The sequence below is a fragment of the Dermacentor albipictus genome, chromosome 7, assembly GCF_038994185.2.
Source record: "Dermacentor albipictus isolate Rhodes 1998 colony chromosome 7, USDA_Dalb.pri_finalv2, whole genome shotgun sequence".
NCBI classification, from domain to species: Eukaryota; Metazoa; Arthropoda; class Arachnida; order Ixodida; family Ixodidae; genus Dermacentor; species Dermacentor albipictus.
The window spans coordinates 139,392,127-139,409,133 of record NC_091827.1 but is presented as its reverse complement, the minus strand read 5'-3'; the positions used below and the strand labels follow the sequence as shown (position 1 = coordinate 139,409,133).

The 17,007-nt window shown below is 45.6% G+C and overlaps 1 protein-coding gene across 1 annotated transcript in view; it reads left to right on the top strand.

The window, feature by feature from the left end:
- LOC139047299 (uncharacterized) overlaps positions 1-13,347 on the top strand; it is a 1,527,628-nt gene extending 1,514,281 nt beyond the window's left edge. The window contains exons 27-28 of the mRNA XM_070521114.1: positions 10,818-10,894; positions 13,199-13,347. Of these exons, the coding sequence (XP_070377215.1) occupies positions 10,818-10,894; positions 13,199-13,256 (135 nt within the window). The 3' untranslated portion in view covers positions 13,257-13,347. The remainder of the gene's footprint in view (positions 1-10,817; positions 10,895-13,198) is intronic.
- The last annotated feature ends 3,660 nt before the right edge of the window (positions 13,348-17,007 follow it).

The window sequence follows — 17,007 nt, the reverse complement described above, 5'->3', positions numbered from 1 at the left end:
CCAGCGAAAGCCCAGCTACTCCGAATACGTAGTCGCCTATGCGAGTCGCACGCTGACGAAGCCTGAGGCCAATTACAGCCTGACTGAAGAAGTGTGCTTGGCTTTAGTATGGGAACTTGGCAAGTTACTCCCACACCTATACAAGTGCCCATTCAACTTGGTCACAGATCACCAAGCGCTTTGTTGACTCGCCAACTTGAAAGATCCTACTGTTCACCTAGCCCGTTGGGCACTACGCATCCAAGAGTACGATATTCGCGTCGTATACCGCAGCGGACGCGCACACTCAAACGCAGATGTCCTGTCCTATTCACTTTTACCTCCATACTCGGCCTGCGGAACAACTTGCGCACACTCCGTTTCATCTCTCGACATGGACTCCTTTGCCACCGGACAACGTCGTGACCCGTTAATCGTTTCTCTATTCGGCTATCTTTCTGCATCATCGGCCATACCTGTATGCCGAACCCTCCCACGACTTGATTTTGCCGTTCGTGACCAGCTGCTCCACCGACGCAATTATGCTCCTGAAGGCCGTAGATCGCTTCTGGTGACTCGCCGAGGCTCGAGATCACAATTATGTGCCTCGTTTCGCAACAATCCGCAGTGTGCTTGCGCCGGAGTTTTCATGACGTATGAACGAATTCGCCACCGCTTCTACTGGAGCAGCATGTACAATTTTTTACAAAAGTTTGTTCGGTGCTGTTTGGACTACCAACGCCGCACATCGCCGCCTTTACGCCCGTCTGGTGTCTTGCAGCCACTCCCGTGCCCGGCCACACCCTACGATCGTATCGGCATCGACCTATACGGTCCGCTTTCTGTGACACCAGACGGCAATTGGTGGATCGTGGTTGCTGTGACGATTTGACACGCTGCGCCGAAACTGCTTCTTTATCAGGGGCTACAGCGCGGAATGTAGCCTGTTTTGTCCTGCATCGCTTCGTCCTTCGACAAGTCCTCGAAAGTTTGCTTTCGGAATGTCACATTATTCATCGAACAAGCGTGGCATACCATCACCGGACTAACAAGCTCACAGAGGGATTTAACCGCAGACTTCGTGATATGGACTCGATGCACGTGGCATCTGATCATGGTAACTGAGACCTCATCCTTCCATCACTTGGCAGCAGCGGCAGCGGCCAGATTGCAGCGCGCTAACAGGACGTATTCTTCGCACACGCAGATTTTCCTGCACGCCGGTTGCCTTCGTCGGGACGATAGTCCGCTGTCTGCGCAATTCACCATGGCTCTCTTCATCGCAAAGACTACCTGAAAGGGATCATTCCGGTGACGTGAAGTAACGTCAGCCCTGCACTCCCATTGGACCCTCATCAGCTGCTGCGGATATAAATCGAGGATCCGACTGACCACCGATCACTTGGCAGCAGCGGCAGTGGCCAGATTGCAGCGCGCTAACAGGACGTATTCTTCGCACACGCAGGTGTGCTTTTTTTCTTGGTATTTCTTTTCATTTTGCCCCTGCTGCTGCTGCTGCTGCTGCTGCCACAGTGTGCTATATTTGCTTTTCACTGAACTGCTTTGACCATGTCTAAAGAACTGATTGCTCTTTTTGAAGAATTTCAGCGGGAATTGAGGGCAGAACTGAAGGAGTTCCGGGACGGCTTTGATCGTGATCATCACTTCTTCATGGCTGCAGCGACATCAACAACCTTATCGACATCAAAGGCTTTAAATAGCAGCTGCTTCCATGACTACAGCATTGGGCACGGTGGCATTGGAAAGAATATGTGGCTGACAAATCCTTTTGTCTTCATGCTCCAGATGAGCAAACGTTTTGGCAAATGTTACCGCAGTAATTGCTTAATTCTTCTCGTACTGTCATGCCTTAGGCAAATGTGTTCTTTGCTTCGAAACTGCATAGTGTCATTAAGATACCTGTTGCTGCTGGGAAGGGATGTAGAGCAGTAAAACACGTTGTGGGGCTAGTTGGTGCATAGCTTTCAATGGGTGAAGCGCCAATAATGACGGCACACAAGAATACTGACAGGACAAGGCGCTACTTGCAACTGTTTATTGAAGTCACAGGTGGCTGATTATATAGCCATGAGGAGAGGGGAACGTAAAAAAAGGGACACTGACTATGTGAATGCGCACGTGCGAGAACACTGAAGATATATATGAAGGGAATCGCGCTTAATCTATATCTAAAACATATCTAAAAACATGCTTTCATCCGTGTATATATTCGTGTAGGATGTAGAGAGCAGCCGTGGTCCACCATGCAGGAACTTGCTGCTGAAATTAGAAAAATGTCTGCCGACATCACCGCTATCAGAAACGAAAATAAGGGTTTAAGGAAGTAATTACCAGGTATTCACTCAAAACTAGACCTTTTAGGACAGCTTGAAAGTCGCATGTCAACCATCGAGGGAAAGAGGATGCAGCTGGAACACCATGAAATAATTTTTGCGTCAAATTGACGATCTGGAAAACCGAAGCAGATGGTCGAACCTAATTATTTATGGGCTAAACGAGCTCGAGGATGAAACTTCGGAAAGCCTTGAAAACGACGTTAGCACTAAACTAGTTAAAGAAGTTCTAGGTGTAACGCTTTCCGTTTTTCAGTGAATTCACCGCTTGGGAGGGAAGAAGGCTAACAAAACGCGCCCCGTGATCTTCAAGTTCTTCAATTACAGAGACGAAGTCAAGATACTTCAGGACTCTTTTAGACTGAAGAGTTCCAAATTCTCTGTGAGCGAAATTTTTTCTCTGGCGGTACGCAATATAAGAAAAAACTTTGGGGAGGTTGCAAACTGAATAGCGAAAAGCATGAAAACGTCAGACTCGTTTACGATAAGATCGAAGTAACTGATGAACTCTTTCCATGAGATGAAAAATTAGGCTAGAAATTACCAGTAAAAAGTGTTTCCTCGAATAGCCGAACTGCAGCCTGCTAAGTTAAGAAAAAACTAACTATTCTGAATATCAACGTCAGAAGTATCGTTGATAATACGGTAGAACTTGAGGCCTTTTTTCTTGAACATGAACCTGATATGATAAACATTAGTGAAACTTGGCTGTCATCACGCATCTTGACCAACAACATACTTCCCCCAGGTTATATAGTTCTTCGTCAAAATAGATCCACAAGTGGCGGTGACGTCGTGATTTTAGCAAAAGACGACATTCAGACCAGACCCCTACCTAGCATTACCGTCGCAGAAGCACTCTTTTGTAGGATCACGATAGGCGTATATTGCCTTTGTGTTGGTACAATGTAGAGAGCACCGAATTCTGGCCCGGAGCCATCACATATATTGTCTGATTACATGCAGCGTCAACTTCAAGGGGACAAAAAGGTTGTCCTTACGGAGGATTACAATCTACCAGGTATAAAATGGGTTTCGTATGATGCTGGTGTTGTCGATAAGGACGGCGCTGAGGCGATATGGCCGCCAATAGCGGTTTAAAGCAAATCATTCAGCAACCTACACGTGTCACTTCGTCGAGCAGCACAATTCTTGATCTAACTTTTGTGAGTGAAAACATTCCTGTAGAGAACATACGGGAAATTATTGACGGAATTTTCCGTGAATAATTTCTTCCCTCAACCGCTGTCACGGCCCACGAGCAGCCATGACAGCGGTTGTAAGCCGCTTACATCGTGCATTCACGTAGTGGCGAGTATCGGAATGTGCCGAATGCGACGGAACCAAGATATGGGTTAGTGTAAATGGAGTTTCTCTACCAAAGTTCAGACATGCGGGTGTAAAACCAATGGATCTGTTCAGTGGAGTACGCGTCGCAAATTCCATTCCCGAGAGTCATTATCCCATTCTGTATGATCGGTTGTATGTGCCATAAGCATTGACCTCAAGTTCCTGTTGATGCGTTCTGGCATGTTGGCCTGTGGATGGTATGGGGTTCTCTTTTTGTGTTTGATGCCGAAGGCAGAACACACCTTAGCAAATGTGCGACTGGTGAAGTAATTGGCGTTGTCGGTTATCAGTTGTCGTGGGAAACCAAAACGCGAAAAGACATAGGAGAGACAGCGCCAAATGTTTTATTTTATTTATTTATTTTATTTACATATACTGCCATCTTGCATAGCAAGATATTGCAGGAGTGAGTGCATACATATGTCAATCAGTTGAAGAATACATTTGAGTGGCAAAAAGAAAACAAACAATCGAAAAAAAAACAATATCAGGAATAGCTAGTTGATTAATGAACATGATTAGGTAATACGTTGGCAAATACATCACTTGGTAACTCGCGCAAGGACCCCTCAAGGCCATTCCAAATCACAATTGTATGCGGAAAAAAGGAAAACCTAAAACAATCAATCGTTGCATTCAAAGGAACAATGTTAAGATGATGACTTCTTCTGGTGGGCCGAGAAGAAGGGTTAGTGAAAACAATAGGTGCATTGACATAAGTTTTCCCATGAGCAATTTTATGTAGCAGAACAACACGGTCACAAGTACGTCTATGGGCCAGTGGCTTTAGTAGTAGCTTGCTAGCATGTGATGTCGGTGAGAAATGGCGGTCATAACGATTACATATAAACCTTATGGCCTTTTTCTGAATAGACTCAAGCATGTCTATGTCTTTGGAATGATGTGGCGACCACACTACCGACGCGTATTCAAGTAGAGGCCTTATTAGTGATCTGTATGCCGTTAATTTACATTCTTTAGTTGCATCTCGTAAGGTCCTTTTAAGATAACCCAGTTTTCTCAACGCCTTGTTGGTTATACAGTTAATGTGAGCATGCCATTTTAGATCAGGGGAGAAAGTAACACCAAGGTATTTAAACGTGTGGACGCTTGCAAGCTTGTGCGCTTCATTAAAATATGTAAATTGTAATGGTTGTTTTTTATTCGAAAAAGTCATTGATACGGTTTTCTTAAAATTAAGTGACATTTGCCATGTTCTGCTCCATTCGCAAAAACGGGTGAAGACTTCATTCAGCTCTAACTGATCATGATTACTACTTATACTAGAATAAAGGACGCAGTCATCAGCATATAGTCTTATTTTGACAGAAGTGCCCGCGGTTACTTCAACGACATCATTTACATAGACTACAAACAGCAAAGGACCCAAGACAGACCCCTGTGGTACACCGGATGTAACATTGACACGAGATGAGTGAACATTGTTAAATGCAACAAACTGAGTTCTTGTACTTAGGTAGTCCTGTATCCAACCTAGTAATTTATAATCATGAATTATTGCCTTGAGTTTAATGAGAAGCTTTTTATGGCACACTGTGTCAAAAGCTTTACTGTAATCAATAAAAATGGCATCAAGTTGTCCTCTAAGGTTAAGTGTGGATGCAATATCATGGGAGAATTCTAGAAGTTGTGTTACCGTGGAGAATCCGGAACGGAAGCCATGCTGAGCATGCGAAAGAAGATTATGTTCAGATAAGTACTCAATGATATATTTATGAATAATGTGTTCCAATAGTTTACAAGATGTTGATATTAAAGAAATAGGTCTGTAGTTAGATATTTCCTGCTTATTACCGTCTTTGTGAATTGGAACAACTTTAGCACATTTCCAGAGTATTGGAACAGTGGATGATTCTACAGATTTCGAAAAAATTAGGGATAAGTACCGAGAGCTCCATTCAGAATATCGCCGTAAAAACATATCTGGTATATTATCTGGCCCAGTACTTTTCATAGTATCGATCTTGAGTATAAGATTGTGTACACCAGCTGAAGTGATTGCCATACTAGGAAAAGGTGATGACGAAAGAGTAGTGCAAAACGTAGGGGTGCGTCCATCATCACAGGTGAACACTGATTTAAAGTAATTATTGAAAGCTTCAGTAATGCTAAAATTATCTGAGCATGGTTGATTAGCAATTATGAATGAAGGAGAGCTCTCACTTGGTGGACTGATGGTTCGCCAGAACTTTGATGGCTTGTTTTTAATGAAGTATGACAAGGTGCTATTAAAATAGAAACTTTTCGCATTTGACATAGCAGATTTTAAGTTGTTTTTAAGTGTGGTCAATACTGAAGCTTTCATTGGATTGTTTGCATAGGGTTGTTTGCGCAGACGCCTGATGCGACGAATTAGGTGTATAATTTCACGTGTGTACCAAGGGTGCTTGGGATTGCGCTTTATACACTTGGTTGGAATGTAATCAGTTATACATTGATTGACAATTGAGTAAAAACGGTTCACTAACACGTTAACAGAGGAATGGTTTACGCAACTCGAAAATTCATCAAAAGAGCATGCGAGCAACTCAGTTATGGAGTTGTCATCAGCACGTTCAAAGTTCAATACTGTCTGATGTGAGGGGCGCTTAGGCATAGTTGCTAAATTCAAATAAACAATGACCCCTTTATGGTCCGAGAGGCCTTCAACGATGGTACTATCATAACCATTTTGTCTAAGTTGCTCATTTATGAAAACAAGATCTAAAATTGAGCTTTCTCGGGTTGCGGAATTCACAATTTGCGTCAGATCGAAAGAAATAGACATGTTAATCAAGTAATCACAAATGGCTTTGTGACGGCCACCAGCAGATAGCGTTGGCCAATCTATGCCAGGGGTGTTGAAATCACCAGCAAGTAACATTTTACAACAGTTAAGTTTATGTTTGGTTATATAATCGGTAAGATCGGAAAAGACACTGAGATCTGTGTCAGGGGGTCGATAAACAGCTCCTACAGCCAAAGTGAATCCACAAAGCCTTATTTTGCACCATACTGATTCGCAGTTAGGAACGTCAGGCAATGCTGTAAACTCAATGTCTTGGTTTACGAAGAGTGCCACACCGCCACCGCGCCGGTCACTTCTATCTTTCCTGAGGACGCTGTAACCTGGTGGCAAAATTTCAGTATCTAAGATGTGTTCACCAAGCCACGTTTCAGTCACGCAAATCACAGAAGGATGATAAAATGCCACGAGATGGTGAAAGTCTTGAATTTTGTTAAGAAGACTGCGGGCATTAACGTTTACCAGCGAGAAATTAGCATCGGAATGCAGTCAAGTTTCATGTACTGCAGAGGTTTGCTTCTTGGTTTTAATCATTGAATCACCTGATTCATTCAGCACATAGCGTACATTGTCTATCAGCAAGGAATCATACTGCAGACGAACGGTAGATGCATTTTTCCTTTGATTTACAGAAAGCCTCCAAAGAGCTTTGCGTATCTTTCGAACCCGTTCAGAGAAGTCCTCATTTATATATATATCTGTACCTTTAAGCTTTCGGGCATTCTTTAATATTGCAATCTTTGACCTGTAGTCCAAAAATTTGAAAATAGCAGGACGTGGTTTATCACCTCTACGCACCCCAAGCCTGTGCCAACGTTCAATGTCTGCACACTGAACACCAAGTTTATCAGATATCAAGTTCGTGAATGCGTCAAGTAGTTGCCCGGAGGTCTCAGAATGGGGTTCAGGTAATCCATAGACAACAAGGTTATTTCGGCGGGACCTGTTTTCAAGATCGTCAGACCGACTTTCCAGCTTCAATACCACGTTTTTAAGATGAGCGACAGTTTTTTCAAGTTCCTGAACTTGCGGAATCACTTCCGCGACTGGCAGTACTGACGTCTCAAGCCTGTTTAGCCTTTCTTCAATGGAAGAAAACTTGGCTGTCCAAGAAGATATTTCGGAACGAATTTTTTCCTGCCCTGCAAGCAATTGCAATAGCGTATCCTGTAACTTATCGGGACCAGGATTGGTCTCGACGTCACCGGATAACATCAACAACATTCTACGGACAGAAAAAATAGAAAACGCTCTCATCAGTGGGCCAGGCAGCAGCACTACACATCGATCATCGCTTCTATAACAAGGAAAATTGTACTTCGGGCATACCTGAAAGACAGTGCAGACAAGCTTAAACCATGTGCTCATCGTGCCGCTGCAAGACCCACTGAAGAGCATAGCGTCCGTCCTCGGCTTTATAGTGCAGTGTAAACGACCAGGTGACGCTGTGGTAGTGCTCCATGCGCAGAAGGGCTCGCCAAAGGTCGAGCCACGCAGGTCCGGTGCTTCAATCCAACGATGATGCGATGTTTGTATCACATCCTCCGATATGGCGGTCCTGAGTAACGTTTCGAAGGATGGGCCAAAGGGATCATGCGCAGAGGTAGCACATTCCTGAAGACATCTGGATTTGGTGCAGGCGGCAATCTGAAAGACAGTGCAGACAAGCTTAAACCATGTGCTCATCGTGCCGCTGCAAGACCCACTGAAGAGCATAGCGTCCGTCCTCGGCTTTATAGTGCAGTGTAAACGACCAGGTGACGCTGTGGTAGTGCTCCATGCGCAGAAGGGCTCGCCAAAGGTCGAGCCACGCAGGTCCGGTGCTTCAATCCAACGATGATGCGATGTTTGTATCACATCCTCCGATATGGGAATTCGTGAAGTAACAGCACGCAATGGGTATAATTCAACCAACTTCGTAAAGGACTAAATAATCATCTATAAGTAGTGGTTGCCCCGCGCAGTACGGGGGAAAGGGCTCATTACGTCACACGCCATGATTTTCCAGGGGCTTTCACTAAGAACTGGCTGCATCAAGCCCGGTGGGAGACCACCGTGCGCTTTTACTCGTTGACAAATCGAACAGCTTCGTGCATATCGTCAAACGCCCGGCCGCTTTCCTGGCCAAGCAGCTGTCTGACATAACTTATCATAATTCTTGCTGCCAGAACTCTGACCAGCCATAGCAGAGTCATGGAAGTAACCAATGAAGGCTATTCTGATACATCTGGTGATGGCTACGCGACAGAGGCTGTTAACGTCCTACTCGTCAATGTTGCGAAGCAGAAGGCCATCGCCAGCGAGTACATAACTCACCGATGGTCGACGCTTGCACACTAGCGCCACCTAGCTGCTCGAGGATACGCCGGCAGAGGCCATCTTTCCATTGCGCCTCGAGGAGGTGCTTCCTGCTGACCGACATCGCGGGTCTGTGTCAACAGCAGCAACCAAGAAGCTGGCTTCAGGGTGGCAGAACGCTCAGGCAAAGGCGCACGCGAGAGTGCGTCAGCAACTTTGTTTTGTGCACCAGTGCGATGTTCGATGCTAAAATGATATTTCTACAACGTTAATATCCAGTGAGCAAGGCAACCTGCTGCATTCTGTAAACGCTGCAGCCATGCAAGTGCCATCTGACCTGCTTGGCAATAAAAGAGGCATCATCCAAGTACATGTCAATTTATTTAGGTGCGACTATAATGGCCATACATTCGCGCTCAGTGACAGTGTAATTTCTTTCTGTGGATGTTGAAGTGTGACTTGCGCACGCAGCTGTCCGTAACTCACCCTCGAATTCTTGTAGTAGAACAGCACCTAGACCGTAGTCGCTAGCGTCTGTTTGTAGCACAAACGGCTTGTTTAAGTCGGGGAGTTTTAGGGCTGCGGTCTCAGCTATTGGTTGCACTGGTCAGTGTTCTAAATGCGTTGTGATGAAATTCACCCCAACTCCATTTTGCGCCTTTGCGCACCTAATGTACGAATTATCACCGTTGAGTTCGCAAGGCGTATCCACTTGGAACGAATGCTCAGGACAGCATCAGTTTCTAGGTATTCATTTTGAAAATGTCTGACGAAATACATTGGCATCCCAGTTCCTTTTTGTTTGAGTAAATGCCGTTTAATGCATTCCAGCACCAGTGCGTTTCTTCGGACGCTTTGAACATCAATATTTCCAAATGGTGCAGTCCTGAGAATTCATTCCAACTGAACATGCCCTTTGAACTGACTACCTACAACTCGAATAATAATATATGTGCCTTAACATCAAATATTAGCAAGTTAATTAGCATAAGTATGGTAATTATTCAATTCAACATCTTGATTTCTCGTATAAGTAATGACCGCCTCATAGAGCTGAATCAAGGCTTGGAATGGCGTTATCTGCAACAGGCAATTTATTTTAGTTTGATGCAACTAAAGAAAACACCCTCTATACACCGGCTAACTGCAATGAAATGAACATATTTGCGACTTAGCGCTTGTTTCTAGACTCTCTCTATCATCGGTTCTTTGTGCGAGCTATAGTTATACCATAAATATTCACCAACTCACCCAGCTTTCAGTTCTGCAATCTCTGGGTTTCCTGTGGCACTAACTTACACAGCAGAGTCTGACAGTCTTTCTAGGGTCTGAGCCAAACCAGTCTAACGTGAGAACGTTTCGCCATCTTCTTAATGCTTTGAAATGCATTGCGGCAATACCGTATAATGGCTGCGTGCTTTGGTCCTTCGGTTTCACTGCCGTTTGCGGGGTGCACCTTTTCCGGAGTAGAGCTTCCGCCAGTGAATTCTCAGCGCTTAAAAGGTAGCCTACTCTCTGAATGTTTTTTCGACTGGTTACTGAAACTAAGCCATTTTGAGCTCTCACGACTTAGCTAGGGCGTTAGGAAAACAGAGGTCAATAAGGGCTCGTCTCATTAATTTAGGATGGCCAAAGTTTTACGCCAAGACCTGCTTGCTGCAACGTGGCTAATAGGACCAATAGGTGGGGTTAGGTTAAAAAGTGAAGATCATGTAAAGAAATCTAATGGCACTGCGATCAGACAGTTATTCAGTGAACATCAGGGTTTCGAAGCCCTTATTGAACTCGGAAACATGTTAACAGCATGCAGCTCGTTTGCGTCAGAGTTCTTGTTAAGCAACACAATGTAGTCATCTACGTATCTCAATCCCATTTTTTTCGCGTTCAAGCTGTGAAGGCGTTCGAAAATGATTGTGTCAATTCTGGATAAAGATAGATAACTTATGACCTAAAATATATATCAGCTAAATATGTATGTATCATTTAATGCACGTATTGGTAACCTGGGTCTCCCTTTCATTCACCTACAGGCGGCCTGTCGTATCTACCAGGAGTTGCCTATGACAATGAATATTCTCTATTACTACGGCCTGCCACCCAGACACGAGTAAGCACACTGAAGCGGCCAATAGAACTATTCTTTCTATTTCTCACACATGCAGCATGCACCTCTACCATTGCATAGCAACGGCTGTAAAGACCAGTTTTAGCCTGAATGTTTTGCCGTATCTAGGATCCCTACTCTGGCGTGGCAGACAACGCGTTAGTATAGCATTCCAGAGCTCCTTTCATCTTATTCGAAGCAGATGGCTTTCTCGTGCTTATCAGTGCGCGGCTTGGAAAGCGAATAGTCCGATGATCACGTATGTCCAGCAGAATGACTGGACATATCTTTTGCGGCCGTGTTCACGCAGTGAGCATCTGAAATATTATTAAATTCTGGGCTGTTAAGTACCAACACCATGTATGATAACGAAACATGCCGTAGGGGAGGACTCCGGATTGATTTTGTCCATCTGGCGTTCGCTAGGCTGCACTTAAGTGTAAGTACACTAAAGTTTTCGTATTTCGCCCCTGTACAAATGCTACCGCTACGAGTGGGACTGAACCCCCGACTTTGCGCTAAATAAAGCAACTGGGGTACCTAGGCGGATGAACTCCGCATTTCTCCGTCTCTTCCGTTTTGCTCTCAAGCATGCGGATATGTCATATAAACAAGGCCGCTGAATCCTTCGCTGCATGAACTATTGCTATTATACTGATAGCCCTCGCTGCCAGCGCGGCGACGACGAAGCTCTTTCCGGTAGTTATCTACCTATTTGTCTATCTGTGTTGTAATCATTTTGCCGTTAACATGGATCACTAGACAGTGAGTGGGCCTTTTCGATTTGTCAACCTGTGCTGCCCAGACTGCCCGAGAGGCGGCATATACAAGGCTCATTGGCTAAAAGCATTCCCACAGGCTCTCCGCAGCTGTCAAGAGAATCGAAGATGCCCATTGGTATAACAGGCCGGGTGGCTGGGTTGAGGCAAGTGGGGGTTGAAAGCAACCGTCGGAGCATCCTGGGTCGCTTGGTATGTGACGTTCAATATGTGCAAGTCACCACTGAACCTCAATGACGCCTACTTCGGTATTGCCACTGGGTGTTTGACTGTCATCCATGAACCTCATGAGAGAGTTTTGTATTAAGCTGCAGAAGCGTTTGGGTTTGAAAACTGCCGAGCATGCACAAGAGTGCACAGCGAGCGCAAGAGCGCGAAAGGCCCGTATTGGAGTGCGCTTCAGTGTGGATTTGGCCCCCTATTCTAAGGCTCTTTATCGACGCCAACTTGGATCACTATGTGCCGCTCATCAATGAGCCTCGTGGACGCCAACTTGCACCACTATGTATGAGCCATTCTTATCCGCTGCTCCTGAATGGCAAACCAATATACTATAATTGAATTTCTCCGGTGCACCATGCCTGCATCGTCAGGCAGCCCCGTCTTCATTCTTCACTCACAGGGCCGCGGCGCCCGCATTCCGACGCGTGCGGGTCGCAGGAACGCCCAGGGACCCCGCCGTTTCGTCGCCCTCGTGAAGACCCCACAAGTTGATTTCACATATTCACACGCGTGCAAGCCTTCTACTAGATGGGGCATCGTGTCCAGATCGAAGCGCGAGAAAGGAGCCCGGCGCACGCCTCTTACGTGACGCGTTTCGGCGGTGACGATACAGTGTGCACGATACTGCCTCAATGCTAATTGCAATAACGTCGCCATTCATCGTCACATGGGTTCTGCCGGAACCCATGGGCCTTTACGCTAACTGAAAACTCCAGCACTCGAAGAGATCGCGCCTCCCTGCCTATTGTTGTTCTTTTAGTGTTCACGGTTTCTTCATCCATCTTGCTATCTCAACCCATTCTCAAGAAGCAGAGGCGATAACCTTTGGGCAGCTGCGCAAAATCTCTATATATTTTAAACAGTGCGTGTCAAAGAGTCAGGCGAATGTAGTGTTGTGAGTAACGGACCCCTGCGAGCGCGTAGCCAGGATATGAATATACATCAGTTTTTTGCTTGTCTAGAACCGGTGATAAATACCTCGCATGGCGGATTTAAAATATTCCACAAGCATCAACAGTTTGGCTTTTAGAGTAGCAAATTCTCACAGAAATCACCTAATTATCGCAACTTTCTTATTTTTCGAGAACTGCAAGCGCAATTTCTAGACCACTTTGTAAGTGTCTATGGCTATAGAACTATATTCACCTCGAGATTAAAGCAACTTCTCCATCGGATCAGAATGAACGCGTCATCGCCAGACTTCTTGCTGCGAGAAAATTCAAATGAGCAGGCGTTCGCCCCATGTAAGAAATATTTCCTATAACTTACTAGGTGTACTGAATATGCCTTCTTTCATTCTTTTTAGGATCAACTTCGCCATCCGAAACATTTCGGACTTCACCTCTGCATTCTGTAAACCGTGAAGCCAGTCGCATCGGCAGTCTGGAGACAGGCATTCTTCGCAGTATTCTGGAATGTCATCGTCTATTGCAACGTCTACTTGAATTGCGTTCATCAACTTAAGGCCTACCTTTATGACAACACATAAATTTACCCCGTTACAAATGTGTCATTGCGTCATTGCCGTAGGCAACGCATTAAGCCTGAAAAAAACTGGAAAAAAAGCACACAAATTTTACAAGTGACAAGACTTGCAGTAGGACATTTGTTCGCCTAGTGAAACCTACAGATAGCAATTTTGTATACGGAGCTGTCTAGATTTGCACCTGGGGCTAGAAGGTCATGTGAAAGCAAGATCAGCGCTAAAGGCAAAAATCATAGTTCAACGCAGGAATATTCAGTTAGCTCTTTCCAGCATGCCTACAGCACTCGACTGCTTCTACTAGAGTAAGTGCACGTTGCTGCGGAAATGCAATATGTGTTCTCCGGCAGAAACGCTGGAGCATTTTCTAGTGAATCGCAGATAATCTGAGTGACACTTCCCTGATCTGCGAAAAGCTGCATCTGTGAAGTCAAGCCACACGCGTCACACACACAGAAGGCAAAAAGCAGTCATGTCAAGTTTGCGTGACATTTGTCATGGCTACACGTAGCTTAAGGCTTCGATGAAAACCGTTATATGGCTTACCAGTTGGATCCAGTTTCACGTCTCCCAACCACAACGTTGAAGCGACAGCACCTCCATCGGATTCTGCCAAAAAGAATAGCGAAGCAATAAATTCAAACGGGCTGCAAGAAGCTGCGTTGCGCAGCAGCAGTTCAAACATTGCATCACACGTTGAAACCAGAGCTGTCTTGCTTTTCACGAAATGCCTTTCCCGCGTGAAATATCATCGAAACATTGCACTCATATGGACATTACTGCCGTTAATAGGTCATGCAAAACATAGCTGTTTGCTGGCTTGGCTGACATGCATTGAAACAAAGGGGCATCCAGCAACAAACTGTTGATTCGTAAACTGATAAAAACAGGCTAAAAAAGCGTCACGTGACCTCTCATCATTTTATTCTTTAACAGGACCAGTTGATATGGATATCAAATGAACGAACTTCGAAGAATCGTTGCGATTATAACCACGTGATTTTACGTTAACGACGTGTACACCATTGCATAGCTTTCAATTTTCCCGTTCGTTTGATATCCATGTCGGCATGGCTGGTAATTACCCATGGTGTCGCTAAAGTAACGTCTTATCACGTGACTCTTTTTCACGTGGTATTACCTGCACGAAGAGCATGCCATCGCAGACCTTGTTCGAAGCCGGCTCGTTTTATATCCACGTCAGTGTGATCGGCAATCACGTATGGGCCAGTGACAGGACAGCGTCTCCCACGTGATTTGATGTTCGCTACATGCGTAACATCGCATAGCTCTTGCCATTCCCGTTCATTTCACACTCATCTCACTGTGTTTGTGAATCCCGTGTGGACTTGCGAAGGTTACGCAAGACCACGTGACATCCTTCACCGCGTTGTCTAGCGTACCCTTCGTGGGCACTACAACACAGCTCCTTCGAAGCCCGATCGTTTGATATCCACGCCATTATGGATGAGAATCAGGAATATGCTGGCGAATATTACGTGAGATCGCGTAACACCCTCTTCCACGTGATCTCAGATGCGGTATGTGGTTATAATCACAGAGATTCTTCCAAGCTCGTTTATTTGATATCCATCTCAACGGGTCTTGTAAGAAACAAAACGATGAGAGGTCACGTGACGCCCTTTTCAGCCTGCTTTTATCAGCTTACGAATCAACTGTTTGTTGCTGGATGCTCCTGCGTTTCAATGCATCTGAGCAAAGCCATCAAATAGCTACGTTTTGCATGACCTGTTAATGGCAGTAATATAATGCCCACATCAGTGCTATATATCGATGATATATCGCGCGGGAAAGGTATTTCATTAGTCCCATGACAATGCTCTACAAGAAAGCTCTTCAGTTCTGTTTCGTCGGCGCAAAATTACAAAATTTGGCCATTGTTTTGAACTGCTATACCACTTCCGCAAATACATCTCTCCTTTGGAGAAAAGTCACTGGCGTGAAGACTAATACACGTGGCGCGAAGAATAAATTATTTTGCGCTGGGAATAAATTGACTGACGCTTCGAATAAAATAGCTGGCGCTTGGAATAACTTCCGGGGGAAGCCTGTAGTACTATTTCAAAGAGCACAGCAATTCGGAAAGGTAAATTTAAAGCACGAAAGGTAAGGAGGTTAACGAGACAGGAAATCTTGCTCGCGCGAGCGGCTGCAAAAATAACTACAAAAACTAATAAAAGAGAGAAAGAGAGGTAATTTGAGCAGCAGTACAGATGCACAAATACCAGGGTATCCGAATATCCGGCTATCCGAATATCCGGTTACTAATAACCGAATAGCCAACCGAATAACTGATCACTCCGGTCATCCGGTTTTCAAATTAAGGTAACCAGACAACCGGTTTTTCTGCGAAACCGGTTTGATGTTGCTGCACTAGTCTGAACCATTGCAAACACGGTGCACCTAACGCTCTATAATTGACAGGGAAAACTTTTGACAGCACTGTAATGTCAAATTCTTGCACGTCATTAAGACATCATAGGCTGTCACGTTGCCACGCTCATCACAGAAACACCTAGACCACCGCAGCAAACGATATGCATGCAGTTGCGAGACCGGGGGATGCTATAAGCACCACACGCCGTCATGCCTGCGAGGAGCCGCACATGTAGCGAATATTGGGTGGTGCCCATCCTTCGATGTGTCGTAGGTGCCGCGAATACCACGCTTCAGATTTCATAAACGGCGGAAAAGGCGACGCTATCTTATGTAGCGTGAGAGAATGCATTCCTCTATGGCTGAATGATAGCCGAGCGCATACTTCAGCAGATGGCACGCGAAGTGTGAGCATCGGTGGCCTGCAGCACGCCGCAACTGTACGACTTCGCAACCGCCACTCACCCGAACAACGTTTTTGCTTCAATGTCCGTCCGAATCTTTCGCATTTCTTCTCTTCGGCTTCGCGGTTGGCCCTCTTAAAGGCAAAAATGCTAGCTGCCCAATCCAGGTGGTTCGGTAATGGAGACGGAGTGCCTGAGTTGATAAAATATAAAAGCAGGCAACGTAACAGTTGCACGAGTGTAACAGTAGCGTGCCTAAAAGCTCTCAGTGACAAAAGAATCCCACTTGCCGGTGATGAAATGCAGGCCGCAAATCCTGCTGCTGTCTGAGGGCTGCCATTTTTCTCGGCGCACAGCTTGCACTCACGCTACGCGACGAGTGTTTTCTTTCGGAAAACGAAAAACCGACGCCTTTCGCCGCGCGCGTGGTGCACCCAACAGCGCAAGGACTAACCACCATGCTAAACGTGACAGAGAGACGCCCGCAAAACGAAGCAACACCAGCGTCAAGTTGCGCTCGCGCGGACCCACTGCACACGGAGCACGGGAATGTTTTGCCAACGAAGCTGCAACCACCCACGTGCGCGTCATGCGACATGACGTCACTCGTTCCATGTGACGTACATCAGGAGAGGTCGCTGTCAAGTGAGCGCGCGTTCGTTGCGCGCGCTTTCTCGCAGAAAGTCTGTGCAGTGTTTTCACTTTCTTCGGTGCGCTCGTGACTCTTGTCGGCCGGCGCCAACAGGTGAACTGCTGTGCGAAGCTGCTAAAGGCTACTTCTCCCAGGATCGTGTCCGTGCATTAACACAAAACTATCATCATCAGGATTGG